Here is a 27,735-nt window from a genome sequence, read left to right on the forward strand (position 1 = left end):
AGAGGAAGAAAAGGGAGGGGAGCGGGATTGAAACCAAATTCCGTGCATGTACAATGTTGTCAAAAGGAGCCCAAATATTATGCGTAACTGTAATGGTCTAATAAAAAAAAAAATCAGAAAAACCAAGGGGTGGGGATGTGGCTCAGTGGAAGAGAGCCCCTGGGTTTGATCCTTAGTGTCGGTCTGACTCTCACACACATACAGGAGAAGAGATTATGAGGGATGTTTTTTTTCTTTATCTTTACATTTTTTTGTTACCAGGGATTGAACCCAGGGGTGGGTGCTCTACCACTGAGCCACATCCCCAGCCCTCTTTATTTTAAGACAGGGTCTTGCTAAGTTACCAAAGCTGGCCTCAAACTTGTGATCCTCCTGCCTCAGCCTCCCCAAGTCACTGGAATCACAGGCATGGGCCATGTGCCCGGCTGAAGGATGGACTAAGTACAACGGTCAATATGGCCCAAATAACACGAGGAGAGAATATGTGTCAATGTGCACACATCTAATTCAGCTGGGCCTCGGGGAAGGAAAGGCGGGGAGGTAGCTCAACCTGACCATGCATACTTGCCGTGGCAGACGGCGGTGTGCGCTGGACCCTGCTCTCTGGGAGCCTCCCAGGATCCCAGCTGGGAAGACAAGGTGTGGGGTCAGATGTGCCAGACAGCGCAGGGGCCTTATTTTAACTGCCTAATGTGTTTACTCGCCACACTCACATTTTGGAGTGTGTGAATTACATAACGCACGTGTGTGGTCAGGCTCCCTTAATCTTTCAATTCTGGCTTATAATTATCACTGCTATGTCCCAATCTCCCCCACCCCTACTTTGGAGTAAGTCGCTGCACCTCCTTTTTTCTTTATTACCACTTTTACTACTTTTTTCTCCTAAAATTTTTTGAGACAGGGTCCTACTAATCGTACAGGCTGGCCTCAAACCTGCAACCCCTGCTTGGCCTCCAGAGCTGCTGAAACCGCAGGGAGTACCTGTGCCCAGCTCCACCGTTACTGTTTTCATTTATCTTATTTAGCCTTCTACCTTTTACTGTTGATTTTGAGACTCTATTTTAAACCTTTTCAAAGGGATCAAACCCAGGGCCTTGCACACCCTTCCCCTGAGCTCCATCCCAGTCTTAACTTTATCAAACTTTCAACCTCTTGCTCATTAGTCTTTCCTTTCCAAAGTGAGTAACAAGTGCAGTGTGTCTGGCTGCCACTGTTGGGCAGAACTGGTAGGCAGGGGGAGGGGAGGGGAGGGAAGGGGAGGGGAGGGGAGGGGAGGGGAGGGGAGCAGGAGGCGGATGGGACAAGGTGCTGCTCCTCTGCCCTTTGTCCTCCTTGGCTCCTCCGCCCCCAATTGAGTCCTTCTGGAACCCAACTCCAGCGTGCACCCCCCTGATTCACACGGCCCTTCACTGGATGAAATGGGAGGAAAAAGTGAAAAGCAAGAAACTCACAGCTGCCTTTGTTTTACTTGGAGTCATGATTTCCCGCCCTTACTGCTTACTGTGACTGACACTCAAGCTGTGGGATGACTGCACTGGGTCTCTGACTAGGGCTTTTACCAGCAACCAGTAGGGCTGAGTATGCCTACCTTAGCCCACCCCAACGTCCAGGTTGATCTTTCGTGGACTTCTGACCGCAGCACAGGTCAGACCTCTGGGTCATGTTTTCTCACTCCAGCACCTACCTAGCTGTAGGGGACTGACTGTCTCAAGGATGTTCAGAGCACCTTTGACCTCACCCTCCAGAGTCACCAGCTCCTCTGTAGATGTGGCAGGCATTCAAATAGTCTCCAGATGGGGACGGGGTAGAGTGCCTGCTTAGCATGCTTGAGGCCCTGGGCTTGATCCACAGCACCAGGAAAAAAATGACTTTTTTTCTCTCCCAGATGATGCCAAATGTTCCCTGGGGGCAGTGGTACCTAGCTGAGAACCAGTGTTCTAGGCAGATGGCTCCAGGTCAGGCAGAGGTCGTAAGAGCAGCCGCTTAATGAGAACAGGGACTTTAGACACTGACCAAAGGCACTGACATCTCCTTGTACCCAAACTCTTGGAGCTAAGAGAAGCTGATGATGGGATCCTCCCTCTCCTCCCTGGGGGGACACATTCTTCTTTTAAGAAATCCTGAAGCTGGGAAAGGTGGTACGCCTGTAGTCCAGCTACTTGGGAGATTGAGGCAGAATGTTCACTTGAGCCCAGAGTTCCAGACCATCCTGGGCAATCCAGCGAGACTCCACTGCAGGAGGTAAGGAAGAAGCAGTGGGAGCGAGGGAGGGAGAAGAGTGAGAGAAAGAAAAGGGACTCCTGAAGAGTGTTTGACTGGCCTGGATGATTTTCCCCATTTCTGCAGCTCTGCAGCAGACCTTACAGCTGTTACCTCTCTGCCCTGAAAATGGGTCCCCTGCCCAGGAGTGTACGAACCACACCATGTGGAGGGACTGGCTGCATGTCCTGCCTGTCCCACCATCCCCTGGACGGCTGCATTCACGCCCCTGCCTCCTTACACCGGAAGCCTCACATGAACCCTGGGCACCAGCCAAGGCCCCCATGGACATTCCCTACTTAGGTGCGAGTCCACGGCCCAGAACACCACAGTTGCCAAGTCGGGCCTCAGGACCACTGCACTGGGAAACGGGTGGTTCAGACCTGGTCAGCCGTGGCCAGGCTTCAAGATCCAGTGGTTCCCTTGGGAAAAGTTTTTCAATGAATAAGATTTTTCTCCTTGAATTTGATTAAAAGGTAAAACTATTGTTGGAGCATCTCTCAAGGAGTTTTAAGATCAAATTTGTAGAATTAAGATTTCAAAAGTTTTTTGGTTTTTGGTTTTTCACATTAGTGGTTTTCTTTCCTCTAGCTATCAGAGGAAAAACACACAGGGGTAAACTGGCCATTTCTCCCTGCAGCTTCGGGGCCCATCCTCCTGAGGCTGTTTCTGCATGCTTGACTTTGCTGCACATCTGCACATGTGAGCTGCTTCCAGCCCTATGACCAGCTCCTCTAGCATACTGTCCTCTGAAGGGTCTCAAAGCCTTTCACCACAGTAGGCCTCCCACAGAGAAGCCCATTCCAGGAGCCCCAGTGCCAAGGCTGGGACCAGGAGGACCCTTCCCCATCTACCTTCCTCTAGAGACAGACATAAACTAGTGTGTTAACAAACAAGACTCACAGGGCCAACTCGGAGCACACGGGGTGACCTGGGGAAATCCTGTCAATACTCCTAATTTTACTGTTTACAGCTAGTGTCCACTTTGGTGACTCTTGTACTCAGGCAGACAATTTTAGATTAGAAAGTGACAAGACTTGGGGACCAAGATGGGAGAGAAAGACTAAGAAGGCTTTTTGAAGGTTTGTTTTTGAATTCCTATTATCAAAAGATCTCTTGAACCCTATCTCAGCTGCCTTGAGAAATTGTGGCCTTACAAAGGCTGTTCAACTCTGGACATCCTGCAATACTCTTTTTTTAGTTCTATTTTAAGCAAACAACAGTTTTCCACTTGCGATTTTTGGTTTCACATGGTCTGCCCTGTGGTTTTTAAGTCTCTGGAAAAACCAAACACCAAGTCCAAGCCCACCTCTGATCTCCTATGGGGTCCCTGAGCAGAGGGTAGGGCTGGGTGACTGCACTGTAGCAGAGGTCCACTCCCCTCCCTTCCCCCTCCCTCTACAATACCAGGGAATAGCACTTCTCCTGTGCCCAGCCGAGCTCTCAGTCTTTCAAATTACTGCCCATTTGAACAAAGAGACTGTAGACCTGGAGGTGGGACAATAGCCCTCTTAAGGATGAAGTGAACATTGGCCACATCCTCTGACAGTATCTGTCCCCACAGCTAGAATGGCAGCCTCTGAGACCTGAATCCAGTGCCTTTCTCCTTTGCTGGCAGAACAATGGAACTTATCCCTTTCAAAATCTTGACCTTATTATTGATGGGCATCGGGGACAAGGACCGAGCTTTCAGTACTGGGACCTGTGAAAGCCTAGTGAGAAAGCCTGGCACAATGAAGACAACAGTATTTAGCTAGACCAGCTACACTTAGTCCTCAGAACCTGCACGAAAATGAGAGTAGCCGACCTAGCTATAGGAGCTGAAGGGTGCAGAGCCTGAGGAGGCAGAGAACATCTGGAGAGACCCATGCACAGAGGCACCGAGACAAGCAGGTTCCCGTGGGAACCTAGTATGTGGGAACCCCCTCTTCACAGCCCTCATGAAACCACCATCTCTCCCGGTGGCTCTCCTGGAGCAGCCTGTTGGTGGCCTGCCTTTGGCACTGCACACCTAGGGACCCCCTCTGCTCCCCAGCAGGACTTCAGCAGCAGCAGCAGCAGCCAGGGGAGGAGCCTTCCGACTCCCTCCCTGGTGGAGGGGAGGCTGGCCAAGGCCTCTTAATGACTGTGCTGAACTTGTGCCATCTTGCACCACCTCCTAGTAGGAGTGGTTACTCCTCTGAATAATGGACAGACACGGCATCAGATTCCTGCACCTGCACAGAATGATAGGGCCACATCCATCTGGGGCACTTTGTTTACTTCCTGATCAAACCAGGGAATCATTCTAAGCATACCTCTCCCTCGGGTTAATGACCAACCAGAGGCACCTTCTTAATGTTCTCCAGCTCAGGGATTACTGTGCCTCACCAATTCTCTGCTTGCATTCAAAATTTTGAATACACAAATGCAACTCAGTCTTAAGAAATTCATTTTAGCTCTATTTGCCCCTAGTTCAATGCTCAAACAATAAGACTCTGATCTCTAAAAATGAAGGGGAAAAGGAGTTTATCTGCTATTCTGAATGCATCAAATTCAGAAAACACTCTTGCAAACACTTTCCTGACTTTTGCTCACTGAAAACTGGACTGACAGCAATGTCAAGCCACCGGGGAGCACCCACCAACAGCCTGTTTCACTGACCTGTGATCGCTTTCACCACCATGTCAGACACTTCTGGAATTTCTTCATTGACAGGGACACAAAGCATCTGAGGTGTAACCCAGTGCAGGGCTCTACAAAGAGAGAGACAGTCAAGAGAGTTCCAAGAATGGGAGGTGGTCTTTTGTCTTGCCCTCCCTTCAGCTACAGGAAAGGGGCATCGCTGAGCAATCAGACCATCCTGGGCCCAAGAGCAACACCTCTGCATGCATCAGGAGCTCAAATGACCTAACCGAGTACAGAGAATGCTAAAACGAGGTGTCTCCTCCACGCCTGTCACAGGAAGAACACGAGACCATTACACTGGGTGAAAGGAGTGTTTACTACTGAGACTGGAAAGCACTCTACATGTAGATCTGAGAACAACTGCTGCTCTGCATCCTCAATGTCCTTTATACTCCCCAAGTCCCTACCAAGACTGCTGTGGATCTCTCTACTTGTGTAGCTAATGCTCACCCGCACCTCAGTCTAGCAGCCACTCGCTACGTCTGGCTCCCACCACGGACTCCACCTTCCCCTGGCCCAGCACCGACTGCTTACTTCTGGGTAAAGAGCTACCAGTCCCTTGTGTGGCCCTTGTTTGGGATTCCCAGGGCCCTCTCCTCCACACACATTAGGGCCCAGCCCTCGAACCATTCCCACACCTAGGAGGCCTGTCCCCAAGCGTTCTACCGCCAGTGGACTGCAGAGCACTGTGGCTCACTCCACTGGTCCTGAGATTGGGAAAGGAGTGACTGCAGGAACGGCTGAACAGTGGGCACAGAGGTGAGAAGGAAGGTGACATCGAGGGGGTATTCACAGCCCCTGCCAGACAACAATGCACAGAAACACAAAAACCAGTCCTGTTCCCTGGAAATATTGGTGATGTGAATCAATTTCAAACACAAATCTGAAACTGCTGGAGTCTGACATACGAGCAAGACTACCCCAGGCCCTTCCTCTGGGGCCACAGCCGTCCTGTGCTCAGGCACAGGCAGGCAGCGTGGCTTTCCCAGTCTCCTGAGGGCTGAAGCGCAGGTGCCTTACTTTCGGACAACGTGTTCTTCCAAACAGAAGAAAGCAAGATGAGTACCTGATCCTCTTCTGAATGGCGAGGTCCTTCTTCTCATCGTCTGTGGTTTCTGGGCAGAACACGTGTTTATAGAGGCGCGTCATGATGTACTTTTCAATCTGATCCATTATCTTCTCAACTCTTTCTGGAGGCACTGAAACACACGGTGGATACAAAAAGCTCAAGAGAAGGGCGGACATTTTAAATTAAGAGAACATCTTCACACTATCTGCTACATAACCTCAGCACGGTCATCAGCCAAGGACTTGAACTCCAAAGACCCAGGGACACTGGCCAGCTTCCTTTCATCTCTCGGAGGGTTACTATAACACCACTGAGAACCCCGAGGTACATGTGGGGCAGGTTCTCGGACAGGCGTGTGTGCTGAGTACATCCTAAGGTACAACAGCAAAGCAGGTCAAATTTCAGAAGAATCTTTAAAATCCCAAGTCCATGATTCTCATGTTTTTTTTGGTTGCTCAAACTCCCTTAAGGACATCATCATCATGAACAATGACTCACCAAAATGGTGACTCTAAAATGGGGATTCGTTTAGAAAAGCTTTCCAATGGACAAAAGGGCTTCAATCTACTTCCCCTTCACCCACAACAGAGATGGCAACACCTGTTCAGACAACGCTCCACTGCTATGGTTGTCTTGGAAGGCACTACCAAGCATGAGCCAGTGGCCACGATGTCATGCAGTGGTTCACTGGAGGCTGGCAGAGGAGGAGGACACTGTCAGGAGGTGGGCGGCAGCCTGTGCCAACACCAGCAACCCTCAATGGCTGGCTAGCACAGTTACCTTTTCCACGGGTCTGCATTCTTTCTGCCACATTCTGGTAAAAATCCTGAGTACACTCTGACTGCTCCTCAATGCTCAGATCCTGAAACAGAGGGAGGAAAAGGCTGCTTGGCAGCTGGACAAAGCGCCCAAGCAGAGCTCTCAACCGTGAGAGGTTTCCAAACCAACTCCTTGCACTGGTGCTCATCTGAAAAGTACTTACAAATTATATTCATTCTGCAAGGAACAATTTATATTTTATGATGTCATGACCTTTTAATTTTTCACTCTATATACATATTCTTAACATAACTTATGTACATTTTCATCCATCTAATCTACTTAATCATCTTTGATGGCGTAGCCAATTTGTTTAACCATGCTCTATCACTGTGCATTTGGCCTGCTTCCCCCTCCCCTTTTTTAAAATATTATGTTGTTGTTGTTGTTGGAACTTTATTTTATTTTTATTAAAATGTAGTACTGAGAATTGAAACCAGTGCTTCACACATGCTAGGTGATTGCTCTACCACTGAGCTACAACCCAGCCCCCTGCTTCCCTTTTTTTACTGTTATGTATAGTAGCTATGAACAATTTTTTTTTTTTTTTTTTTGCTGAGGTGGACAGGGACCAGGGATTGAACTCAGGGGAACTCTCGACCACTGAGTCACATCCCCAGTCCTATTTTGTATTTTATTTATAAATATTTCTATTTATTTAGAGCCAGAGTCTATGCTTAGTGCCTTGCTTTTGCTGAGGCTGACTTTGAACTCCCAAACCTCCTGCCTCAGCCTCCCAAGGTGCTGGGATTACAGCTGTGCACCATTGAGTCCGGCCTATATACAATTTTTTTGAGACTGTTATCTTTTGAGTTACTTTTTTGTAACTATTCCAAAAGTGGCATTAAATCACCTTGATAGCTCCAAGTATATACTGCTGGATCCAATCTTCAGAAATCCAATGTGCACTGCCATTAGCCAAGTGCAGTCACTGACTTCACCACACCTCTATAACGTGGGGCTCTGTGATTTTATTTGCTTTTAGTGATTATACAGGTACACTGTGTCTACTGTTCACCTTCTCCAATGTCAATGTCAACTTTAAGCTGATGTGAAAAGGGCCTTCCTCACCACCCATCTGCACTCAGCTATTCCCCAACTTTTGCTCTTTCCCACTTTTCAATTTATTTCAGATACTAGCATTGAACTGGTGGTCCCGGCTCAGGATCTGGACACCGACTCTCTCGGTGTCCATGGTGTGCCCCTGGCCCAAGCCACCCCGCTGCCTCCTGACTGCCCTGCTGCTCGAGGCCCTGTTCCTAGCTTTCCACCTCTCTACACTACTACACTGTTCTCTGTGCAGACTGGCCTCACTCTCACCAGTCTCCTCAGTTCCCCTAGAAAGCACAGCCTTCCAAGTCGGTAAGCCCCATGGCACTTTGGGGTCACTCTGCCTGCAGTCCCATGCTGTCTACATTGGTCATCCACAGAGGAGCCCTGGTTGGCTTAGAATCAATCCTCAGCAGGAAATCCTGGCCTCCCACCTTGGTGGGTTTGCACACAACGCAGCATTGAGTGCCCCCACTCTCCTCGAGCTCCACTTTACAAGTTACTCCCACTCACCTCCCCTGGCCACTGAAACAGCGCCAGCAGCTCAGCTCAACTTCTCTCCACAGCTGTGATAAGCCTCAATCCTTTCCTCTGAGATGTTCCCGCTTAGCCTCCACAGGAAACTCGCGTCTAGAACAGTCTATACGTAAGCTGGGTCTTTCAGCAGCTGGTAGCAAGACTGGGCTCTGTCTCCCCTTCTCTCCACTTGTCGTACAATTTACTCCTGAAGAACTCACACTGCTTCTGGTATCACTGATTTTTACCAAAATCTCATCTGGTTGTGATAACTTTCATTTTAGAATACATCTCAAAGACTGCTAGATTTTAGAAGCCTCCTTTCCATGAATTTTTCTTCCCTCCTCTTCACAAAAATTTTATACTTTTATCATTTTGTTTTCCCAAAGATTATTTCCCCCTAAAATTTTCTGGAAATCATATTTCTATCCACTTAGAAAGAAACTTAACACATAAATAGTAAAACAGCCCAACAATGTTATAAAAAGGTTAATAAAATGCTCCCAGAGCCTTCTATCTAAAGGGGAAGATAAAAGGCCAGCATTCTGCTATTCTATTATCAGCGTAAACAAGAAGGACATGTAACTCTCTCACTTTTTTCTCTTCTGAGACAGGGTCTCACTATGTTGCCCAAGCTGGCTGTGAACTCCTGGGCAGATTCCCCTACCTCAGCCCCCTGAGCAGCTGGGAATGCAGGTGCTTGCCACCATGCCCAGCTTAACTATGAACAAACTGTAGTCATTCATAGGATTATTATTCGACTCAGTTAACTGGAAACACTTTGACCTTTTCAAGACCTAAGTGTCCTGTTGTACTGGTGATAATGGATCACCATCTCCGGTTTTGCACAGTCACTAAAATTTTATGTTATAATTCAGAAAACTTTTTTCTAATAGTTCTGATTGTTGCTTATTCCCACCCCCAACCACCCAACTAAAACTCATGGCTAAGAGGGCTTTGTTCACCATTATACCTCAGACCAGTATCAGAGTCGGGCGTATGGTTAGTTCAACCTTCTCTGAAGGAGTAAATGTGATCCGTTATTATCATCCCCCTTTGTAACACTGTGAAGACACTGGGAAATAACCCTCATCTCTTCCGTACAACAGAGGCAACGAGGGCCTTGGCATTGCACTCTTTTCAAGGGTATTTATATAGAGTACTAGGAGGCAGAGAAAGAGGAAAGGGTAGATTGTTTACTGTCCCAATACAATAAAGACAATGATTCCTTTTAGAGCAAAGATCCGGCTGACTCACTGTCCATGTGAAAGATTTAGGATCTAAGTTCAAGGTTTCTCTTCTCTGACGCAACTGTGACTACCAGCATTATCTGTCATCTTTGCATTGCCTGTAGAACTCAATACTGAAGGAATTAGTGCAAATGCTGATAATTTGGCTATTGCTATCAGTAATAAACTGGCCTTTTATCTCTGACCCAGGAGACTCATGTCTTCGCCAGAATCCATGAAACCATGGCTGGCTCAGTAGTCAGGCTGCAAGTAAGGTGATTGCACCTTCACAGTACTTGTCACAAGACCTACGGGACAGGTTTGGGCTCATAAATTCTTTTAACCTCTACAAAATTCCAAAAGGTTTTTCCACAAACAATAGTCCAGCAATATAAAAATAAACCCTTTTCCTCAAGTATTTGCTAATTATTACCTGGAATTACCTTTCTATAATGACTAAGTACAAAATCAATTATTTTTCGTAAAAACATTTTTCTTTATAGTTTAAAACAGAAATGGGCATATCTCCTTCAATATTAATAATGAAAGGTACTGTTTAACTTTTTTTTCACCTTCAGTTTTGAAAACATGCAACTATTTCCTTAATCAAGTTTTCTATGTATTTCATGTGAGACTCCCATTATTAGAATTTAGATCTCCTATTGTTCGAGTTAACTTTTTTCTTTTCTTTCCTTTATGGTGCTGGGGATTGAACCCATGGCCTCATGCATGCTAGGTAAGTGCTCTACCACTCTACCATCTCCTGCCTTCATTAAATCTCTTTCGTACTGCTGTTACTCTATTTAGGTTTTAATTTTTTTTCCTCCCCTAGAGCTAGGGATTAAACCCACCGCTTACACAACTAGGTAGTCACTCTATATATCTGTATATCCTCAGCCTCATATTTTTTAATTGCTTATTTCTGCTGTCTTCAATGATTTTTCAGGAAAATAAGCACACCAGAGGTCTAATCCTTTTAAATAAAATTTAAAAATTAAGCATACTCATTTCAAGTATACCATGAATGCAGTCCTCATCTGCTGAAAAAGGCAGTCACACCAGGTTCATTATTTTAAGTATTTCTACATCCAGACAAATGAGAGAGTACAAATTGTTTTTGTTCTGTTTTATTCAAGTTCAATTACTGGCCAGAACTGTTCAGGTATGTTGTTCATCTCACATTCCCAGAGAAGAGTTAGGTTAATCATTTTTAGAAGCTAGGTAGTACCTGGCTATAAATAAACTCATATATGTCATCTGTAGAGGTTATAATAAACTTTTTTTTAATCAAGAAAATACTTTGGGCTGGGTTTGTGGCTCAGTGGTAAAGCACTTGCTTGGCACATGTGAGGTACTGGGTTTGATCCTCGGCATCTATTTAAATAAACAAACAAATAAATAAACGGCTAGGCACAGTGGCTCACACCTGTAATCCCAGTGGCTCCTGGCTCGGGAGAGTGAGGGAGGAGGATCAGGAGTTCAAAGCTAGCCTCAACTAAATAACTCAGTAAGTTAATACAAAATAGGGCTGGGGATGCGGCTCAGCTCAGTGGTTGAGTACCCGAGAGTTTAATCCTCAGTGCTCCAAAAAAAAAAAAAAAAAAAAAAACCTGTTCTGCTGGGTATGGGCGCTCACTTGTGATTCCAGTGTCTCAGGTGGCTGGGGCAAGAAGATCACAACTTTGAACCCAGCCTCAGCAACTTAGTGAGGTCCTAAGCAACTTAGGGAAACCCTGTCTCAAAAAAAAAAAAAAAGCGGGGGGTCGGGGGGCTGCAGGTGTGGCTCAATGGTGAAATGCCCCAGGTTTGATCCCCAGTACCAAACACCACCACCACCACCACATCTGCTCACTACCTATGCCAGGCCTTGTGTCACATGCCGAAGATTCCTAAGATGCCTGCATAGGCTTTGCCCACATAACCATGAGACACAGTGCAGAAATGAAGACTGGGCTGCATAGCAGCTCTTAAAACAGGAGGAAACTGAGATCATACCCAGGTCTCTGATACCAATTAATAATGCCCTGAAAAGAGCTATGCATGGTGGTACCTACACCTGTTGATTTTAGTACACTGAATAAAAAGTCACAAAAGCACACTTCTGAGCAAAAGTAAAACAAACCCAATTGAGTAGCTTTCTTAAATATAGTATGAAACAGTATGTATGCTGTATGTGTCATAGACCATGGGCTAAAGAATAAAGTATAAAATTTCAGTTTTTAATTCTGCTAGAAAAGGAGAGCTGTATGTCAAATGAACTCTGAGTTCTTCATTAAAGAAGCCTATCATTGCTTCTAACATAAAAACAAACAAACAAACAAAACAATGGCTTGCCTCCATGCCTGAACTCCAAATGTAATTATTTGCTCAAAATACCTAAAAAGGAAAAGAGGGCTGCTTACTTACAATGTCATTATATTCCTAAAGAGCAAGAAAGAAAGCTTTTTCCTTTAGAAACTGAATTTGACATTTAAAAAATATTTTGACAAGCTGGATACACCTGTAATCCCAGTTATTAGGGAGACTGAGGCAGAAGGATCACAAATTCAGAAAGTTCAAAGCCACTCTGGGAAACTTAGTAAGACCCTGTCTCAAAATAAATAATAATGGCTGAGGATGTGGCTCAGTGTTAAAGCCTGGCATGCATGAGGCCTGAGTTCAATCCCCAGCTGGGAGGAAAAAAAAAAAAATTTTTTTTTTTTTTTTAAAATAGAAGTCTACTGCTTATTGGTCTAGTGGTGTTTGAAAACCGTGAAGCAATTCAACATTCTGCTGTTTTTAAAATTCCCTTTTCCTTGCTTATTGGTCTAGTGATGTTTGAAAACCGTGAAGCAGTTCAACATTCTGCTGTTTTTAAAATTCCCTTTTTCCTTTCTCTTAAGACCTCTTCATGTCACAGAAGAGATAGAGTTAATTTTGACAAGGTTAAAGAATGTTAAAGTAGAATTAACCCCTGTTTACAAAATGAATTCCTTCATGGGTAGTCTTATGAATTCTGCAATTGAAATTATGGTTTAGAAATCAGGGGTTCAAGAGACAGGTGTGGAAGTCACAGCTCCAGTTCCTACTCTGGTAAAAACTTAGCTCTGTAGTTTTGAACAGGTCCCTCCCTCCTCTACGGCTCTCAGCTCCCTCATCTATGAAACACAGGGACTGAGACTAGACAGTGCTGAAGTCCCCTTCAGTGTTTAAATTCTATCTTTCCCTACCTGAACAAGAGGAGAAAAACTAAAACACAAAAATAGAAGACAAAAAACAATGTCACTGCCTAGACCTACCAGTCTAGTCATTATTAGAGAGAGTGAAGGTATCTGGCTGCTTGCAGTTTATCCTCCCTACGAGGTAACAAGCTACCAGGGCTATTACTCAAGCATATAATTCAAGTGGCTTCAAAGTCAGAATTTCCCTACAAAGATGATCTAAACTTCATTGAGCTGCAGTGGAAAAGTACTTGCCCAGAGCCAGGTTTTAACTTGGTTTTGAGGATTTTTTTTAGTCAACAATTGGTCTTGATTTTCTCAGGGTAAAATCACAAGATTATACTCTAATATTATCTCAATGACTTTTCCTGAAACTAAGCCTCTGACAGCAGTGAGTATTCTCAACCTACCCTTTTGTAATGCATTCCTTCCAAGAACATCTTGGTCTGTTTATAGATCTCTTGTCCAGTCTTGTGGAAGGTCTTGAGAAACTCGATGAACTCCTTAGACACTCGGTCTGTTTCAATGCTGGTCTGCCGGTTTATGGAAGGACTGGGAGCTTTTGCTTCCTGAATTTCTGCTAGGAAAATAAATAGCAAATTTCATCACACAGAAGATCTATGCATGGAATCATTAAGTATCTAACTTTAAGATTACTTAGATTATGTTTAATCAAAGTTAAACTAAAATTTAAATCATTTTATGTTTAAACATTTGACAACTTTCCTGAAAGTAAGCAGAAAACTATTTTATGAACAGGAAGTAAAAGTAAACAAAGTGACATGATCTAAAAGATACTAAAAAATTGCTCTATAGGATTTTCTTGACCAAAATACAGCATGAACTGATGTATGTATTTATCCATCAACACTGAAAATGTACCACTATCTTAAACGGCTTTCTCAAAGACTGCCTAGTCTGGGCTGGGGATGTGGCTCAAGCAGTAGCGTGCTTGCGTGGCATATGTGCAGCCCGGGTTCGATCCTCAGCACCACATACAAACAAAGATGTTGTGTCCGCCGAAAACTAACTAAATAAATATTAAAATTAAAAAAAAAAAAAAAGACTGCCTAGTCAACAAGGAAAGTAACCAGTAGTAGAAGCACAGAAATATTAGATGACATGGAAAACAGCTTTTCAAATCCCACTGTACTTGGAAAAAGGCAAAGGCTGACTTCTTTATGTGGAAACAAAACTATTTTACCTACCATTCAGTTTTCAAGTCTCATTGATCAAAGTGAAACAAGGCACTCAAAGCAGCATGAAGAACACGACGGAGCACACATCAAAGAGGTGAGGAAATCGAGCACACTGTCAGATAACCGGGTGCACACTACACTTAAAGGAGAATGGGACTCCACAGAACAGAAAGCAAGTGCTTTTAGAAGGTGTGAGCTACACCTGGTCTAGCTCACCTGAACTGCCTAAGCTTGAGCAGCACTTTCAAGTCAAAATCTGCAAGGAATGCAAGTCTCTCATACTCCCACAATCTCCATTCATACACAAAAACAAAGGTCAGTAAGCCAGGTGTGGTGGTGCACGCCTGTATTCCCAGCAGCTTGGGAGGTAGAGGCCGGAGGATCACAAGTGCAAGGCCAGCCTCAGCAACTTAGCAAGGCCCTAAGCAACATAGTGAGACCTGTGCCAAAATAAAAAAGGACTGGGGATGTGGCTCAGTGGTAAAATGCCCCTGGATTCAATCCCCAATACCAAAAAAACAAAAGAAAGGTAAACCAGCCTCTTACATACAAATATTCTTAGAGTAACTTCTCACCTTGTTTTTTGAACTTTAGTACTTAAACTCTTGGTACATTTTTTTTTTAAATATTTATTTATTTATTAGTTTTCGGCAGACACAACATCTTTGTTGGTATGTGGTGCTGAGGATCGAACCCGGGCCGCACGCATGCCAGGCGAGCGCGCTACTGCTTGAGCCACATCCCCAGCCCCTCTTGGTACATTTTAATGATGTGGTTGTAATAAAATTTTAAGAGAATGAAAGCACAATTCCTATTAGGGTGACTGTTTTATTCTGACGAGACAAGACAATTATCCAAAAAAATATACTACTAACTATGGCAAACTGAAGAGTTCACCACTTACTATTACATCATTGGTTATTAAGCTAAGTAGTATTTACTGACTTCAGTGATGTTGAAACTAAAGCAAAAGTATTCCCCCCACCCACTGAATTATGAGTAGGTAGCACAACAGCACTGTATTTTATAGTTAGTTCTTTCTCCAAGTCAAGTATTTGTCTATATTTAGATTATCAAGTGTTTCATATGACTCAAAATTCAGAAATTCTAAAAGAAAAGAATTCAAGGGCTGGGGATGTGGCTCAAGCGGTAGCGTGCTCGCCTGGCATGCGTGCGGCCCAGGTTCGATCCTCAGCACCACATACCAACAAAGATGTTGTGTCCGCCGAGAACTAAAAAATAATAAATATTAAAAATTCTCTCTCTCTCTCTCTCTCTCTCTCTCTCTCTAAAAAAAAAAGAAAAGAAAAGAATTCAATTACATTATTCAGGAAAAAAGAGATGGATATGGTGGTGCACCCTATAATCCTAGCTATACAGGAAGCAGTACAATTGCAAATTTGAGGCCAGCCAGGGCAACTTGAGAAACTGTGTCCCAAGCTTAAAAAATAAAGGGGATGGAGGTGCTGGGGATGTAGCTCCATGATAGAACACCCCTGGGTTCGATCCCCAGTAAGAAAAGAAGCACACAAAACCCAGCATGGTGGCACATGCCTGTAATCCCAGTGGCTTAGGAGGCTGAAGAAGGAGGATCATGAGTTAATGCCAGCCTCAGCAACTTAGCAAGGCCCTAAGAAACTCAGGCAGATCCAGTCTCTAAAATAAAATACAAAAAAGGCTGGGGATGTGGCTCAGTGGTTTAGCGCCCCCAAATTCAATCCCCAGCCCCTGCCCTCCACCAAAAACCCAGTGTATGTATGGCAAAGAACACTGTAAGTCAAAAGTTAGAGAAAACTGAAAAAAATATTTGCAAGCAACATTACAAACTAAAGGCTACTTTCCTGAACGACTTCTAGAAAGAGACAAAGATAAATAAATCCAGTAGTCTAACAAGAGAAAGAATTCCAAGACAGTTGTGCACAGAAAGGAATCACAGATGGATTTTTTTTTTTTTTTTTTGAGACAGGTCTCACTAAATTGCCCAGGCTGGCCTTGACCTTGCAATCCTCTTGCCTTAGCCTCCTGAACAGCTAGGCTTGAAAGTGTGAGCCACTATGCCCAGCTAGGTGGATCTTAACACAGGCAAGATGTGCAATTTCACTCAGGGTAACAAATATGCTAATTAAAATTATTATAAGATCTTACTGTAAAACATTCTTAAGCTTAAACTTTGGCTGTCTCAAAATTACAACATAGAAAGAACTGAGGGTATGGCTCAGTGGTTAAGTGCCCCTTGGCTCAATCCCTCATATAGAAAAAAAACAAAAGAAAAATAAAATTCCACTGTATGCTGTCACTTTAAAGATACTCATATGTTTGAAATTGAAGAAGGGAAAAAAGACAAAACATCCAAATGATCAAACCAGCTTAAGTGACTTTATCAATATCAGACAAAAATCAATCTCAGAACCTGGACCACAACACTAAGAATAAAGAGGCATTTCGTGGTGAGAAAGGGGTTAATTCTTCACCATGCAGCTACCCTAAATGTATGTATGCACTGAATAACATAGCTTCAAAATCCAAAGCAAAACCTGGCAAAGTGAAGGGGAGGCAAGCAAATCCAAATTAAGACTGGAGATCCCAACATGCTGCCTAAGCGATGGAGCAGGAATAAGAGCAAGAAAACCATGGGGAACCGAGCATTTGCATCTGACTACAGTGCCAGCCACAGAGCCCTCTACCTGCCCTGACAATGGCTTACCCAGGGTGAAGGCTACTGTGTGCTGAGCACCAGCACTTCTCGTCCATTGGGGGTTCCCAGTGGTGTCCACAAGTGAGCAGCTGAGGCTCCTAGTGTGCAGGGACTGAACCATGCTGCTGTTGCTGCTGCTGCTTACATGGCAGGGGCTGGAGCAGAACTCAGCTCTGCACTAACTCCAAAGCCAGGCAAGGTGCAGAGACCCAACCACCTGCTTCACTGTCTTACTTGTGCATACTCCCCTCTGGGAAATGCCTTCCCAAAAAAAGGCATTTGTTTGTTAAAAAACAAAACATACAAACAAAAAAAACACCTCTTTTAAAATGTAAATGCAGGAGTTCACGGTAGAGTAAGGTCCTGGTGATCACTGGCACCAAAAAAAAAAAAAAAAAAAAAGTAAATAAAGATTAATTCGGTTAACTCTTTATAAATTACTAAAATTGACATGTGGCTGTTTCTCCATCCTAAAAATCAATCATTCTAACAGAAGAGAAATCTGGTTAGAGGCACAGGTCACGGCAGGGAACAGGTGAGGTAGTTTTGAACAACCAAGGGTATTTGGTGTGTGAGATCAAAGAAGGGAAGAAGGTAAGAACAACTTCGCCCACGTCACAGCTTTCAGCTCTGGCCAGGGCCCAAGTGGCAACACTGGCCCCTCATCTTAAAACCATCGCGTGCTGTGAATGAAGAAAGGAAGCTTGCATTTCAAGTACACCCAGTTGACCAGGCTTAGGAAGCACTCCAGGCCCCACTGTAAACACCAGTTTTAAAGCCTTCCCAGCAGGACAGCCAGCCGGTGAGTCACAGTGAGAACTACCGCCCAGCCACCACCCAGCCCAGAGAGAAGCCCTCTCAGGATCCCTACTCCCAACTACTATCCTCGGGGTTAGACAGGCGCTGTCTTCACTTCCTTCATTACACCCCAATGCACTGAGGCCAGAGAGATTAGATCTCCTACGTACCCAAGTGCCCAAAGAAGTGAGTGAGTCAGTGGGGGAAGAGCGGGGGTTTGAATCCAGACTTGCTCTATCCCCAAGCCTGAGTTCTACATGGCCACATCACATAAAATTTCTTGGTTTTTTGTTTTTTGTTTTGGTACTAGGGATTGAACCCAGGAACACTATTCACTGAGTTACATCCCAGCCCTTGTTATTTTTGAGACAGGATTTGGCTAAATTGCTAAGGCTGGTTTTGAACTTGTAATCCTCATGCCTCCAGCCTCCCAAGCCACTAGAATCACAGGTATGGCCACCATGCTGGCAACTCACTCATTACTCACTAATTACTACAATGTGTGTTTATTCCTACTTAAGTCAACCAACACACCAGGTGTGGCAATGGGCACCTCTAGCCTCTAGTCTACTCAGGAGGCTGAGGCAGGAGGATTATTGAGCCCAGGAGCTTGGGGCTAGCCTGGGCAAGAAGAGAAATGCTGTCTCAAAAACAAAATAAAAATAAAACCAAGCAAAGAGTATCAACTGAGTACCTAAATCTTTTCTATACAGAGTAACCCTGTAAAAGCAAAACCCTCACTTAAAGTTTATTTCAAGATTAGTTTTGAAAGAATGTAGACAGCCTGGAATGTCACTGTTAAAAAAGAGCATAACCGGGCTGGGGATGTGGCTCAAGCGGTAGCGCGCTCGCCTGGTATGCGTGCGGCCCGGGTTCGATCCTCAGCACCACATACCAACAAAGATGTTGTGTCCGCCGAGAACTAAAAAATAAATATAAAAAAAAATTCTCTCTCTCTCTCCTCTCTCACTCTCTCAAAAAAAAAAAAAAAAAAAGAGCATAACCAGTAGTCAAGATGGTCAACAGCACTTCTAGTCTAGTGAAAAGATATCTTATATGGTTTTGTTGTTGTTTTGTGGTGCTGGGGATCGAACCCAGGGCCTTGTGCATGTGAGGCAAGCACTCTACCACCTGAGCTAAATCCCCAGCCCCATATTTTATCTCTCTTAAAAATGGACTTAGGGACTGGGGTTGTGGCTCAGTGGTAGAGTGCTTGCCTAACATGTGTGAGGCCTGAGTTCGATCCTCAGCACCACACAGAAATTATATCCATTAACAACTAAAATCTTAAAAAAAAAAATGTACTTAGGCTGGGCATGATGGTACATTCCTGTAATCCCAGCAGCTCAGGAGAATCACAGGTTTGAGGCCAGACTCAGCAATTTAGTGAGGCCCTAAACAATTTAGCAAAACACTGTCTCAAGATGAAAAATAAAAAGAGGGCTAGGGATGTGGTTCAGTGGTAAAGTGCCTCTGGGCTTGATTCCTGGTTAAATAATAAATAAAAATGTGCTTTAAACTCCACACATTTCTAGGATCTTGTACAGAAAGAGGACAACTCAGGAGAATATTATAGTTCCTCTGACTATTGTTATATGACATGGACAAAAAGGTCTGTAGTATAACATAGTTTATGAGTGACAGGACTATCATTTATTAGTCACAGTGAGCACCTTTCAGTCATATGAATTCATGCTAATGAAAGGACTCTTGTGGGCCCCTAAACAGCTTCAGGATGAGGGGAAAAGGGCTAGAGATCTCACTTTTTTATTAGTGCCTTATCGGTCATTCACATAACAGTGGGGTTCATTCTAACATATTCATAAATGCATAAAACATACTCTGCTCTATTTCAACCCCTACTACTTACCCTCTCCCTCCCATCCTCCCTCTCCCCACTCCTCCCTGTCCTTTATTGGGCTTCCATTGATTTTGTAAAATTAGTGCACTGTAGTTACATATAAAATCAGAATGCACTGTGACGTATTCATACATGCACACAGCATAATCTGTCAATTTCAACCCCTAGTTCTTCCCCTTTCCTTCCCTCCTCCCTGCCACTGGTCCCTTGCTTCTATTCTACTGTCCTCCCTTCTGTTTCAGGAGATCCCCTTTTCTCTCTCCAGCTTCCACATCTGAGAGAAAACATGTGGCCCTTGGCTTCGGGAATCACTTGTTTCACTTAGGCCAACGTTCTCTAGTTCCATCCATTTACCAGCTAATGCCATGATTTCATTTACTTTAGGCTGAGTAAAACTCCATTGGGTATATATACATTTTCTTTATCTATTCATCTGTTAATGGACATCGAGCTGGTTCCATAGCTTGGCTACTGTGAACTGTGCTACTCTAAATACTGATGTGACTGTACCGATAGGGCATGCTGATTTAATGGTGGAACAGCTGAGTCATATGGTGGATCCACTCCTGGCTTTTTTAAAAAAATATTTATTTTTTTAGCTTTAGGTGGACACAGTATCTTTATTTTATTTTTATGTGGTGCTGAGGTTCAAACCCAGTGCCTCATACATGCCAGGCGAGCATGCTACTACTTGAGCCATATCCCCAGCCCCATCCACTCCCCTGGCTTTTTGAGGAACCTCCCGAGTGGCTTTCCAAAGTAGTTGTGCTAATTTGCAGTCCCCTTAAAGGTGTACAAGTGTAACATCCCTCCCAATCCTTGGGGCTAGAGACTTTAAATCACCAACGGCCAATTAACAAGCCAATCGAGCTACGTCTATAAAAACCCTTATAAACAAGGCAAGATGTAGTGACACACCTGTATTCCCAAAACTCAGGAAGCTGAGCCAGGAGGATCACAAGTTCAAGGCCAGTCGAGCAAGACCAGGTCTTAAAAAAAATTTTTTTATAAGGTTTGGGGACAGAGTGCCTAGCATGTGCAAAGCCCTGGGTTCAATCCCCAGTATCTCAAAAAAGAAAAGGTGCCTTAAATGACAAAATTCAGGCAGATTCCAGGCTGGTGAACACACCAATGTGCAAGGAAAATGGTACTCCTGGAATAGAGACCCTGCCATGACCTTGCCCTATACAAATCTTCCTTTGGTGGTTTCTGAGTTGTATCCTTTATACTAAACTGGCAAACAGAAGTGTTTTCCCAAGATTCGTGAGTCATTATAACAAACGATTAAATCTGAGGAAGAAGGCTGTAGGGACCACTCTCTGCCTCCTATCTGTTAGGTGAGAAATACAGGTACAACCCACACCAGGTGGGTACTGATGCTAAAGTGGGGCAGTCTTGTGAGACTGACCCCTTAATCTGTGGAGTCCATGCTAATTCTGGGTAGTTAGTTCAAAGAACAGGATCAAACTGTCGGATACCAACTGATGTCAGAGAATTAAAGACACCACATATTTGGTGTCAGAAAGAAACAAAACAACAACAAAAAACCTCTTAGTCCTACCTAGGCAATGAAGATTTATGTTCCAAATACAACTGTCCCTCCATAGGCACAGGTCCTTAATCCTCAGAGAGAAAGCAGTTGGGGGCGGTGATGACTGAAGTAGATGCCCACTGACTTCTTTCTTTTGTAGTTATTCCTTAACAATACAGTAACGACCATTTTCAAGTCACTTACATTCTGTTAGGTTTTATAAATAAGCTAGAGATGATGTACATATACAGGAGGATATTCCTAGGTTACATGCAAACACCATGCCATTCTATCTAAGGTCCTTGAACACCGGCAGGTTGGGGTACACCCAAGAGGGTGTGGAATCCAGCCCCTGGGTACCAAGGAAGAAGTGGACATTTTATTTCATATGTTATAAAAGGTGGTTTTACAAGATAAACAACACTCAGGGGCTGGGGATGTGGCTCAAGTGGTAGCGCACTCGCCTGGCATGCGTGCAGCCCGGGTTCGATCCTCAGCACCACATACCAACAAAGATCTTGTGTCCGCCGAGAACTAAAAAAATAAATATTAAAAATTCTCTCTCTCTTTCTCTCCTCTCTCACTCTCTCTTAAAAAAAAAAAAACACTCAGAACAAAAAAGGAAAATGCAACCAAGCAGAGTTACTGAAGACAGAACTGAAAACAATCAAGAATTAAACTGGTTCCAAATTCAGCAATGGGACTCACGAGCTGCCTGGGTTTCATCAGCCTGAAGGCCCTAGTCCTGAGAGCAGCCACCCTGAGAGGGCACTGTGACTCCCTCCCTCCCTGTAGGAAGGTCACAGCTCTGTTCCTTTTAAGTTTCATTCTGAAGTAATCTCAATGCCTATGTGCACTATTTTTTCCAAACCCTTTCAGACTAGATTTCCATAAAACATGATCTCTATCTCTTAGGAGCATATTTCCTAACAAGAATATTCTTCACTACAGTATACTTACTACTGTCATAACTATACTGTAGTTAAGAATATTAACTACAGGGGCTGGGGATGTGGCTCAAGCGGTAGCGCGCTCGCCTGGAGTGTGTGCAGCCCAGGTTCGATCCTCAGCACCATATACAAACAAGGATGTTGTGTCTGCCGAAAACTAAAAAATAAATATTAAAAAAATTCTCTCTCTCTCTCACTCTCCCCCCTTTCTCTAAAAAAAAAAAATATATTAACTACATAACTACAGCATAATTATCAAATTCAGGGAAAAGTCACATTCATTTAAAATCCATGCTCCAGGTTTGTTGACTGTTCTGAAAACAAGTCTTGGGCTTTTTTCTCTCTGACATAGGATCCAATTCAAAGACACAGGTTGCACTTGGTGCTTACGCCTGAAGATGTTCCTTGGAAATGTTCCCCAACTTTCTTATCATTTTTTTTTTAAGATGGACACAATACTTTTATTTATTTATTTTTATGCAGTGCTGAGGATTGAACCCAGTACCTCACAAGGGCAAGGCAAGCGCTTTACCACTGAGCCACAACTCCAGCCCCTTCTTTTCAGTTTTTTTATAATGTGACATTCTTTAAGAGGACAGGCCAGTTATTTCATCAAATGCCCTCGACGTGGGTCTCTCTGCTGCTTCTCCACAGCTGTGATCAGGTTACAGATTTTCAGCTTGTGTATTTTGTAAGGGTTGTGCTGGTCTTGAGTGTCTACCTGGAGGAACATGAGGCCCATCCTCCCCAGTTTCACAGTCACTGCTTCTGTATTTGGAATTAATGAACACCTGGTGAGGAGTTCATCTGAGACCATGCTCCAAAACTCTTCTTCAGCAAACCTCCGCACCCTTGGACAGCACCTCTGAGGACATTCGCCCAGACCGCGCTTCCGATGACTTTCCTGTGCAGCTACTTTTCTACTTTATTTGTGGAACAGACTTGCAGGTTATTAACTTATTCACTGAATTTTGCTCTGTTTCTTGTCCTGAATTATTTTGACGCTCAAACTATACCAGGTCTGGTCAGTGGGCAGTAAGCATGCTTTCAAGGTAACTTTTGACGGGTTCCCAAAGTTCTTCCCGGATCCAGCTCCAGGTGAGTCATTTCTCCAAAAAGCCCTGGCACACCCTACTGGAAAACAGCATTTAGAATCTAAGGTCTCAGTGGATAGACTGATATTTCAATTTTTTAAAAAAGAAAAGATATTCCTCCTACAGCATTGTCTTTAGATCAGGCCTTCTGGATTCTGCTCAGGGACTACATTCATGTGAGCTCAAAAAAAAAAAAAAAAAAAGGGAATCTGAAATTTCTAAGCAAGCACCCTGACATGGCAGCCTATCTGACTCCTGCACAAGCTTAGTTCACACACCAGATACTGGGGATTGACCAGCCACGAGTAGACTGACCCTTGAGGGCCACTTTCTCTGAAGGAGGCTCAACTCTGACAAGATAATAAAATACTCTTCAAACCCCTCAGATGGGTATTTGTGCTCTGTCTACAACCAAACTCTGAGGGCAGGAAAGTTGATTTCTAGTCCTGACTCAGTAAGCTGAAGTTGCACTTGGCTTAGGCTAGCCCTCCCCACACACACGGACAGACAACCCATCAGGCTAAAACAGGAAACTCACCTATCAAACTCGCGTAATCTGTGAAACAAGGACCCAAGAGCATCCTATGTTTTTCTTCTTGCTAAGGCTAAACCCAGAGGTGTGCTACTACTGAGTCACATCCCCAGCAGCCCCCAACCCTTGTAGGAGACAGGGTCTCACTAAATTGCAGGCTAACCTCCAGCTTGTAATTCTCCTGTCTTGGCTGGGATTACAGATGTGCACCACCATGCCTAGCAGTGTTCTTTTTACTAACAAAGAATTTACCATCAGAAAATTCTACATACAAAAACAAAGCAGAAAAATTGATGAGCTAAAAATCTAAAATTATAAATCTAACATACAAAAAGAAAAGAAAAAAGAAACTCCCAGCCTGTGAGTAGCAGTGCTTTCCTAGAGAGGCTAGAAAGGCATGGACATAAACTGACAGGTAAAGAGCTAGCCCAGAGGATTCCCAGCCATCACTCCCTGATAGTCAAGAAGTCTGTTAACACTGCCACTAGGGTTACAGATTACCTTCATGATAATGAAATAAGACAAGACCAAGCATATTAAAGAAGGAACATGGATCAGGCATGGTGGTCCATGTCTGCAATCCTAGCAACTCAGGAGGCTGAGGCAGGAGGATCACAAGTTCAAAGCAAACCTCAGCAACTTAGTGAGGCCCTAAGCAACTCTACCAAAAATAAAAAGGCAGGGCTAGGGATAGAGCTCAGTTGGTACAGTGCTTGCCTCACATGCACAAGGCTCTGGGTTCAATCCCCAGAACCACCAAAAAATAAAAATAATAAATAAAAAGGGCTGGATGTGTGGCTTAGTGCTTAAACGTCTCTGGTTCAATCACTGGTGAAAGAAATGGATGGTGGGGAGGAACGGAGGAAGGAAGGAAGACAGGCAAAATGGACAGGATTCCCTTTAGCAGATGTGTGCCAATGGCCAGAACTGCCATTACCACCCGCCAGGTAACAAGACAGGAGCACTCCTGCTGATGAATACATTCATCGCTGCAGAAACCCTCCCCTTTATAAACAAAGACAGAAAACGTTCTTGGAAGAAAGAGACTAAAGCTATTCGCATACAAGCTTCCTGGAATCATTTCTCTCAGAAGTACAAGCTCTGTGTTGAATCACGAATCTTCTTTCCATAGAACAATTCATCGTATTAGAGGTTTTCCTTTTTTAATTAAAAAAAAAAAAAAGGGCTGGGATTGTGGCTCAGTGGTAGAGCACTCACCTAGCATGTATGAGGCCATGGGTTTGATCCTCAGAACCACATAAAAATAAAGATATTGTATCCAACTAGAACTAAAAATAAATAAATAAATATTTAAAGAGTGTGTATGTATATATTGGCATTGAGGAGAGAACCCAGAAGCTTAATGACTGAGCCACATCTTTATATATTTTATTCTGAGACAGGGTCTTGCTAAGATGCTCAGGGCCTCTCTAAATGACTAAGGCTGAATTTGAACTTGCAATGCTCCCACCTCAGCCTCCAAAGGTGCTGGGATTACAGGCATACATCACTGTGCCCTTTGTTCATAGGCTTTTAGGGCATGATTTTTTTTTTAAAAAACCTCCAAGGAGAATTGTTGAGAGCCACAGCCAAAGGGGACCCAGCAAACTTCCAGCTGCCAGCTGATGATTGGCTCACAGCGGCCCCAGCAAAGTTCTAGCTGCCAACTGATTGGCTCCTCTGTGATGATGCTCATTGGGCTGTTTCCCCACCCTTTCAGACAACGGAGCTGCTCAATGGGGGACTTTTTTGGCTCCGCCCATGCGACCCAGCCAATTGGCCTCAAGAGCAGGAGGAGTGGGGGAGGTTGAGAGGCTTGTGGGAAGCTGGTGGTGGCAGTTGGGCTCTAAGGGTTTTTCCTGAGGAGCTGTGTGGTGTAGTGTGTGTGTTCTAAAAATAAAGTTCGTTTCTTTTGACAAGTGGCTCCTGAATTGTGCCCAGCCAGAATGCGGCAGAGAATCAGGAAAAATGTTTGACTATTATGTACTAAAGTAAAAGGAATCTCATTTAATGTATATACACGTATGTGTATGTTTAAAATTTTTTTGTTTGTATATGTGTGAATGAACAGACTGGGTTTCTAAGATACATACATGTTTGAGGTAAAGGGATATGATGGGAAAAACTTGAACCAGGAGTTAGGATATCTAAGTTTTGATATACCAATTCATTATACAACCTTGTTAAATTAGTCTTCAGGGACTTTCATAATGCCATTTGTAAAAAGAGGCAGTTTGAGCAAATGATTTTATGACTTTTTTTCACTATTTTGTCTGTTGTAATTAATACATGCCATTTCACTATATGTCATAAATTTATAAAGTTAACGAGACTTTCCCACAGCAGGAAACAGAATTTAAGTTAAAAAGGAGGGAATGGCTTTGGTTGATGCCCTTGAACTTCTTAACACCAGATTATTCCAAAAGAAAAACAACCTGCATTTTAAAATAGCTAACACATATTGGAGACTTAGTGTCAGGCTCTGTGCTAAGCTCTCACACATCGACTCACTTAATCCTCATCACATGCTCTGATAAGTATTATTTGTCCTTCAGCACAATTAGGGCTCAGAGAGATTAGTCTGCCTAAGGTCACACAGCTAGAACTTGGTAAAGCCAGATGAACACCAAGAGTGACTCCGAAGCCCACGCTTTTAACCACCCGACTACACCTTCTGCAAATAAATAAATAAGCCATGAGCCAGATGCACTCTTACTAACCTGTAGCAGGTACTGATTATTTCCCTTCTTACCAACTAGAGAGAAAATTGCTACAACTGGCAGCCAACCAGGAAACAACTCCATGTTAATCATGTGAACAAAAAGATTAAAGGTGCACATTTCTTTGTGGGTATTTATTGCTGTTTGAGACAGGACCTGCTGTTGCAGAGACCTTGAACTTGCGTCCACCTGCCTCAGCCTCAGCAAGATCTGCATTTCTGGCTTCAAGGCCACCTTTCCCTTTGATAAAGAAAGCAGCAACATCCCTCACATCTGGAAGGCCAGCAAAGGCCCTAGGGGTGCTATTCTTTCATCACCCTACCTTTAGGAAGACCAAGTACTCGGGGTGGCACTGGGGAACCAAGAGGGAGTGCTAAGAGAACAACTCCTCTGCAAGCCTCAGTGCTGATTCCTGGTCTCTCACCATTTCAAATGTACTGGGACCTCGATCACTCACATCCAGAGTTCAAGATTGGGCCCTAGCAACAGACTCTCCTGTTTCACACTAGGCCACTTCAATTAGTCTACTCCCTGGCAGAACAAATGTGATTTTAGTAACATCCTCCTGTTGGTTAGACAGCATAAGAAGTAGGATAGTCCAGGGCAGTGATGCACACGTGTAATCCCAGTAGCTCGGGAGGCTGAGGCAGGAGGATCTCGAGTTCAAAGCCAGCCTCAGCAACTTAGTGAGATCTTGTCTCTAAATAAAAAATAAAAAGGGCTAGGGATGTGGCTCAATGGTTAAGTACCCATGGGTTTAATCCCTAGTGTCAAAAAGGAAAAAAAGTAAGATGAATACAGACATCTATATATAAATCAATACACAAGAAAACATCTGACATGCGTTACTTTCATGTACCCTAAGGGCCGAAAGTGAGCTTTTCCTATTTGTGCCTCATGTCTTTCCTTGAGATATAAGCTATCTGTCCCTCAGAGAAGCTCTTGGAGAGAGCCTCTCTCAGATGAATTCGGAGCCTTAAAACAGCCATTTCTAATAAGCTATGGACACCAAGGCATGATATCAAGGAAAACAAACAAGGACCCAACAAATAAAGACACAGAAAGTGTTAACTACCTAAGAGATGTCCCCTGGAGGGAGAGGGTTTTACAAACAGAACTCCACATTTCAACCCCTGTTCTCCTGCGGCATAAAGAAGAGTCTCTGAACACTGTGTCCTCTGGGCAGAGAAAGGACTACTTTCACATACAGTCTGACCCTCAAATGTAACTTTAGTTTCAAATCTGGGCTCGGATTCTCAATAGCTTATAAAAAACAGAAAGCTGAGCCCACACGCATCACAGATCCACTCTGCATCTCCCTCAGATTCAGAAGAAAGAAAGCATCAGAAAATTACCCTTTTTTGATCCAACTCTGGAAGAAGCACTGAAGAATTTCTTCACTGTGGTAACCTTGCGGGTCTTCTCATTGGTCTTCTTCTCTTCAAATTTGGAAAACGTGAGGGACGGGGCCCCCTGGCTGCTCTGACTGCTGGCAAAGGCCTCTTCCTCCTCCCGCTGGAGTCTGAAATTCAAGAGAGGGTTATGG

The 27,735-nt window shown here is 43.9% G+C and overlaps 1 protein-coding gene across 3 annotated transcripts in view; it reads right to left on the reverse strand.

Moving 5' to 3' along the window:
• Positions 1–27,735, reverse strand: part of Rabgef1 (RAB guanine nucleotide exchange factor 1) — a 60,568-nt gene that overhangs the window by 5,018 nt on the left and 27,815 nt on the right. For 2 of the 3 annotated variants that reach the window (XM_078023967.1, XM_078023968.1), the window contains exons 3-7: positions 27,545–27,711; positions 13,220–13,389; positions 6,776–6,857; positions 5,993–6,125; positions 4,903–4,994 (exon numbers count right to left, since the gene is read on the reverse strand). In XM_078023967.1, the coding sequence (XP_077880093.1) occupies positions 4,903–4,994; positions 5,993–6,125; positions 6,776–6,857; positions 13,220–13,389; positions 27,545–27,711 (644 nt within the window). The remainder of the gene's footprint in view (positions 1–4,902; positions 4,995–5,992; positions 6,126–6,775; positions 6,858–13,219; positions 13,390–27,544; positions 27,712–27,735) is intronic. The other variant, XM_005328547.5, reaches the window with a different exon arrangement.

Source organism: Ictidomys tridecemlineatus, chromosome 10, assembly GCF_052094955.1.
Source record: "Ictidomys tridecemlineatus isolate mIctTri1 chromosome 10, mIctTri1.hap1, whole genome shotgun sequence".
NCBI lineage: Eukaryota > Metazoa > Chordata > Mammalia > Rodentia > Sciuridae > Ictidomys > Ictidomys tridecemlineatus.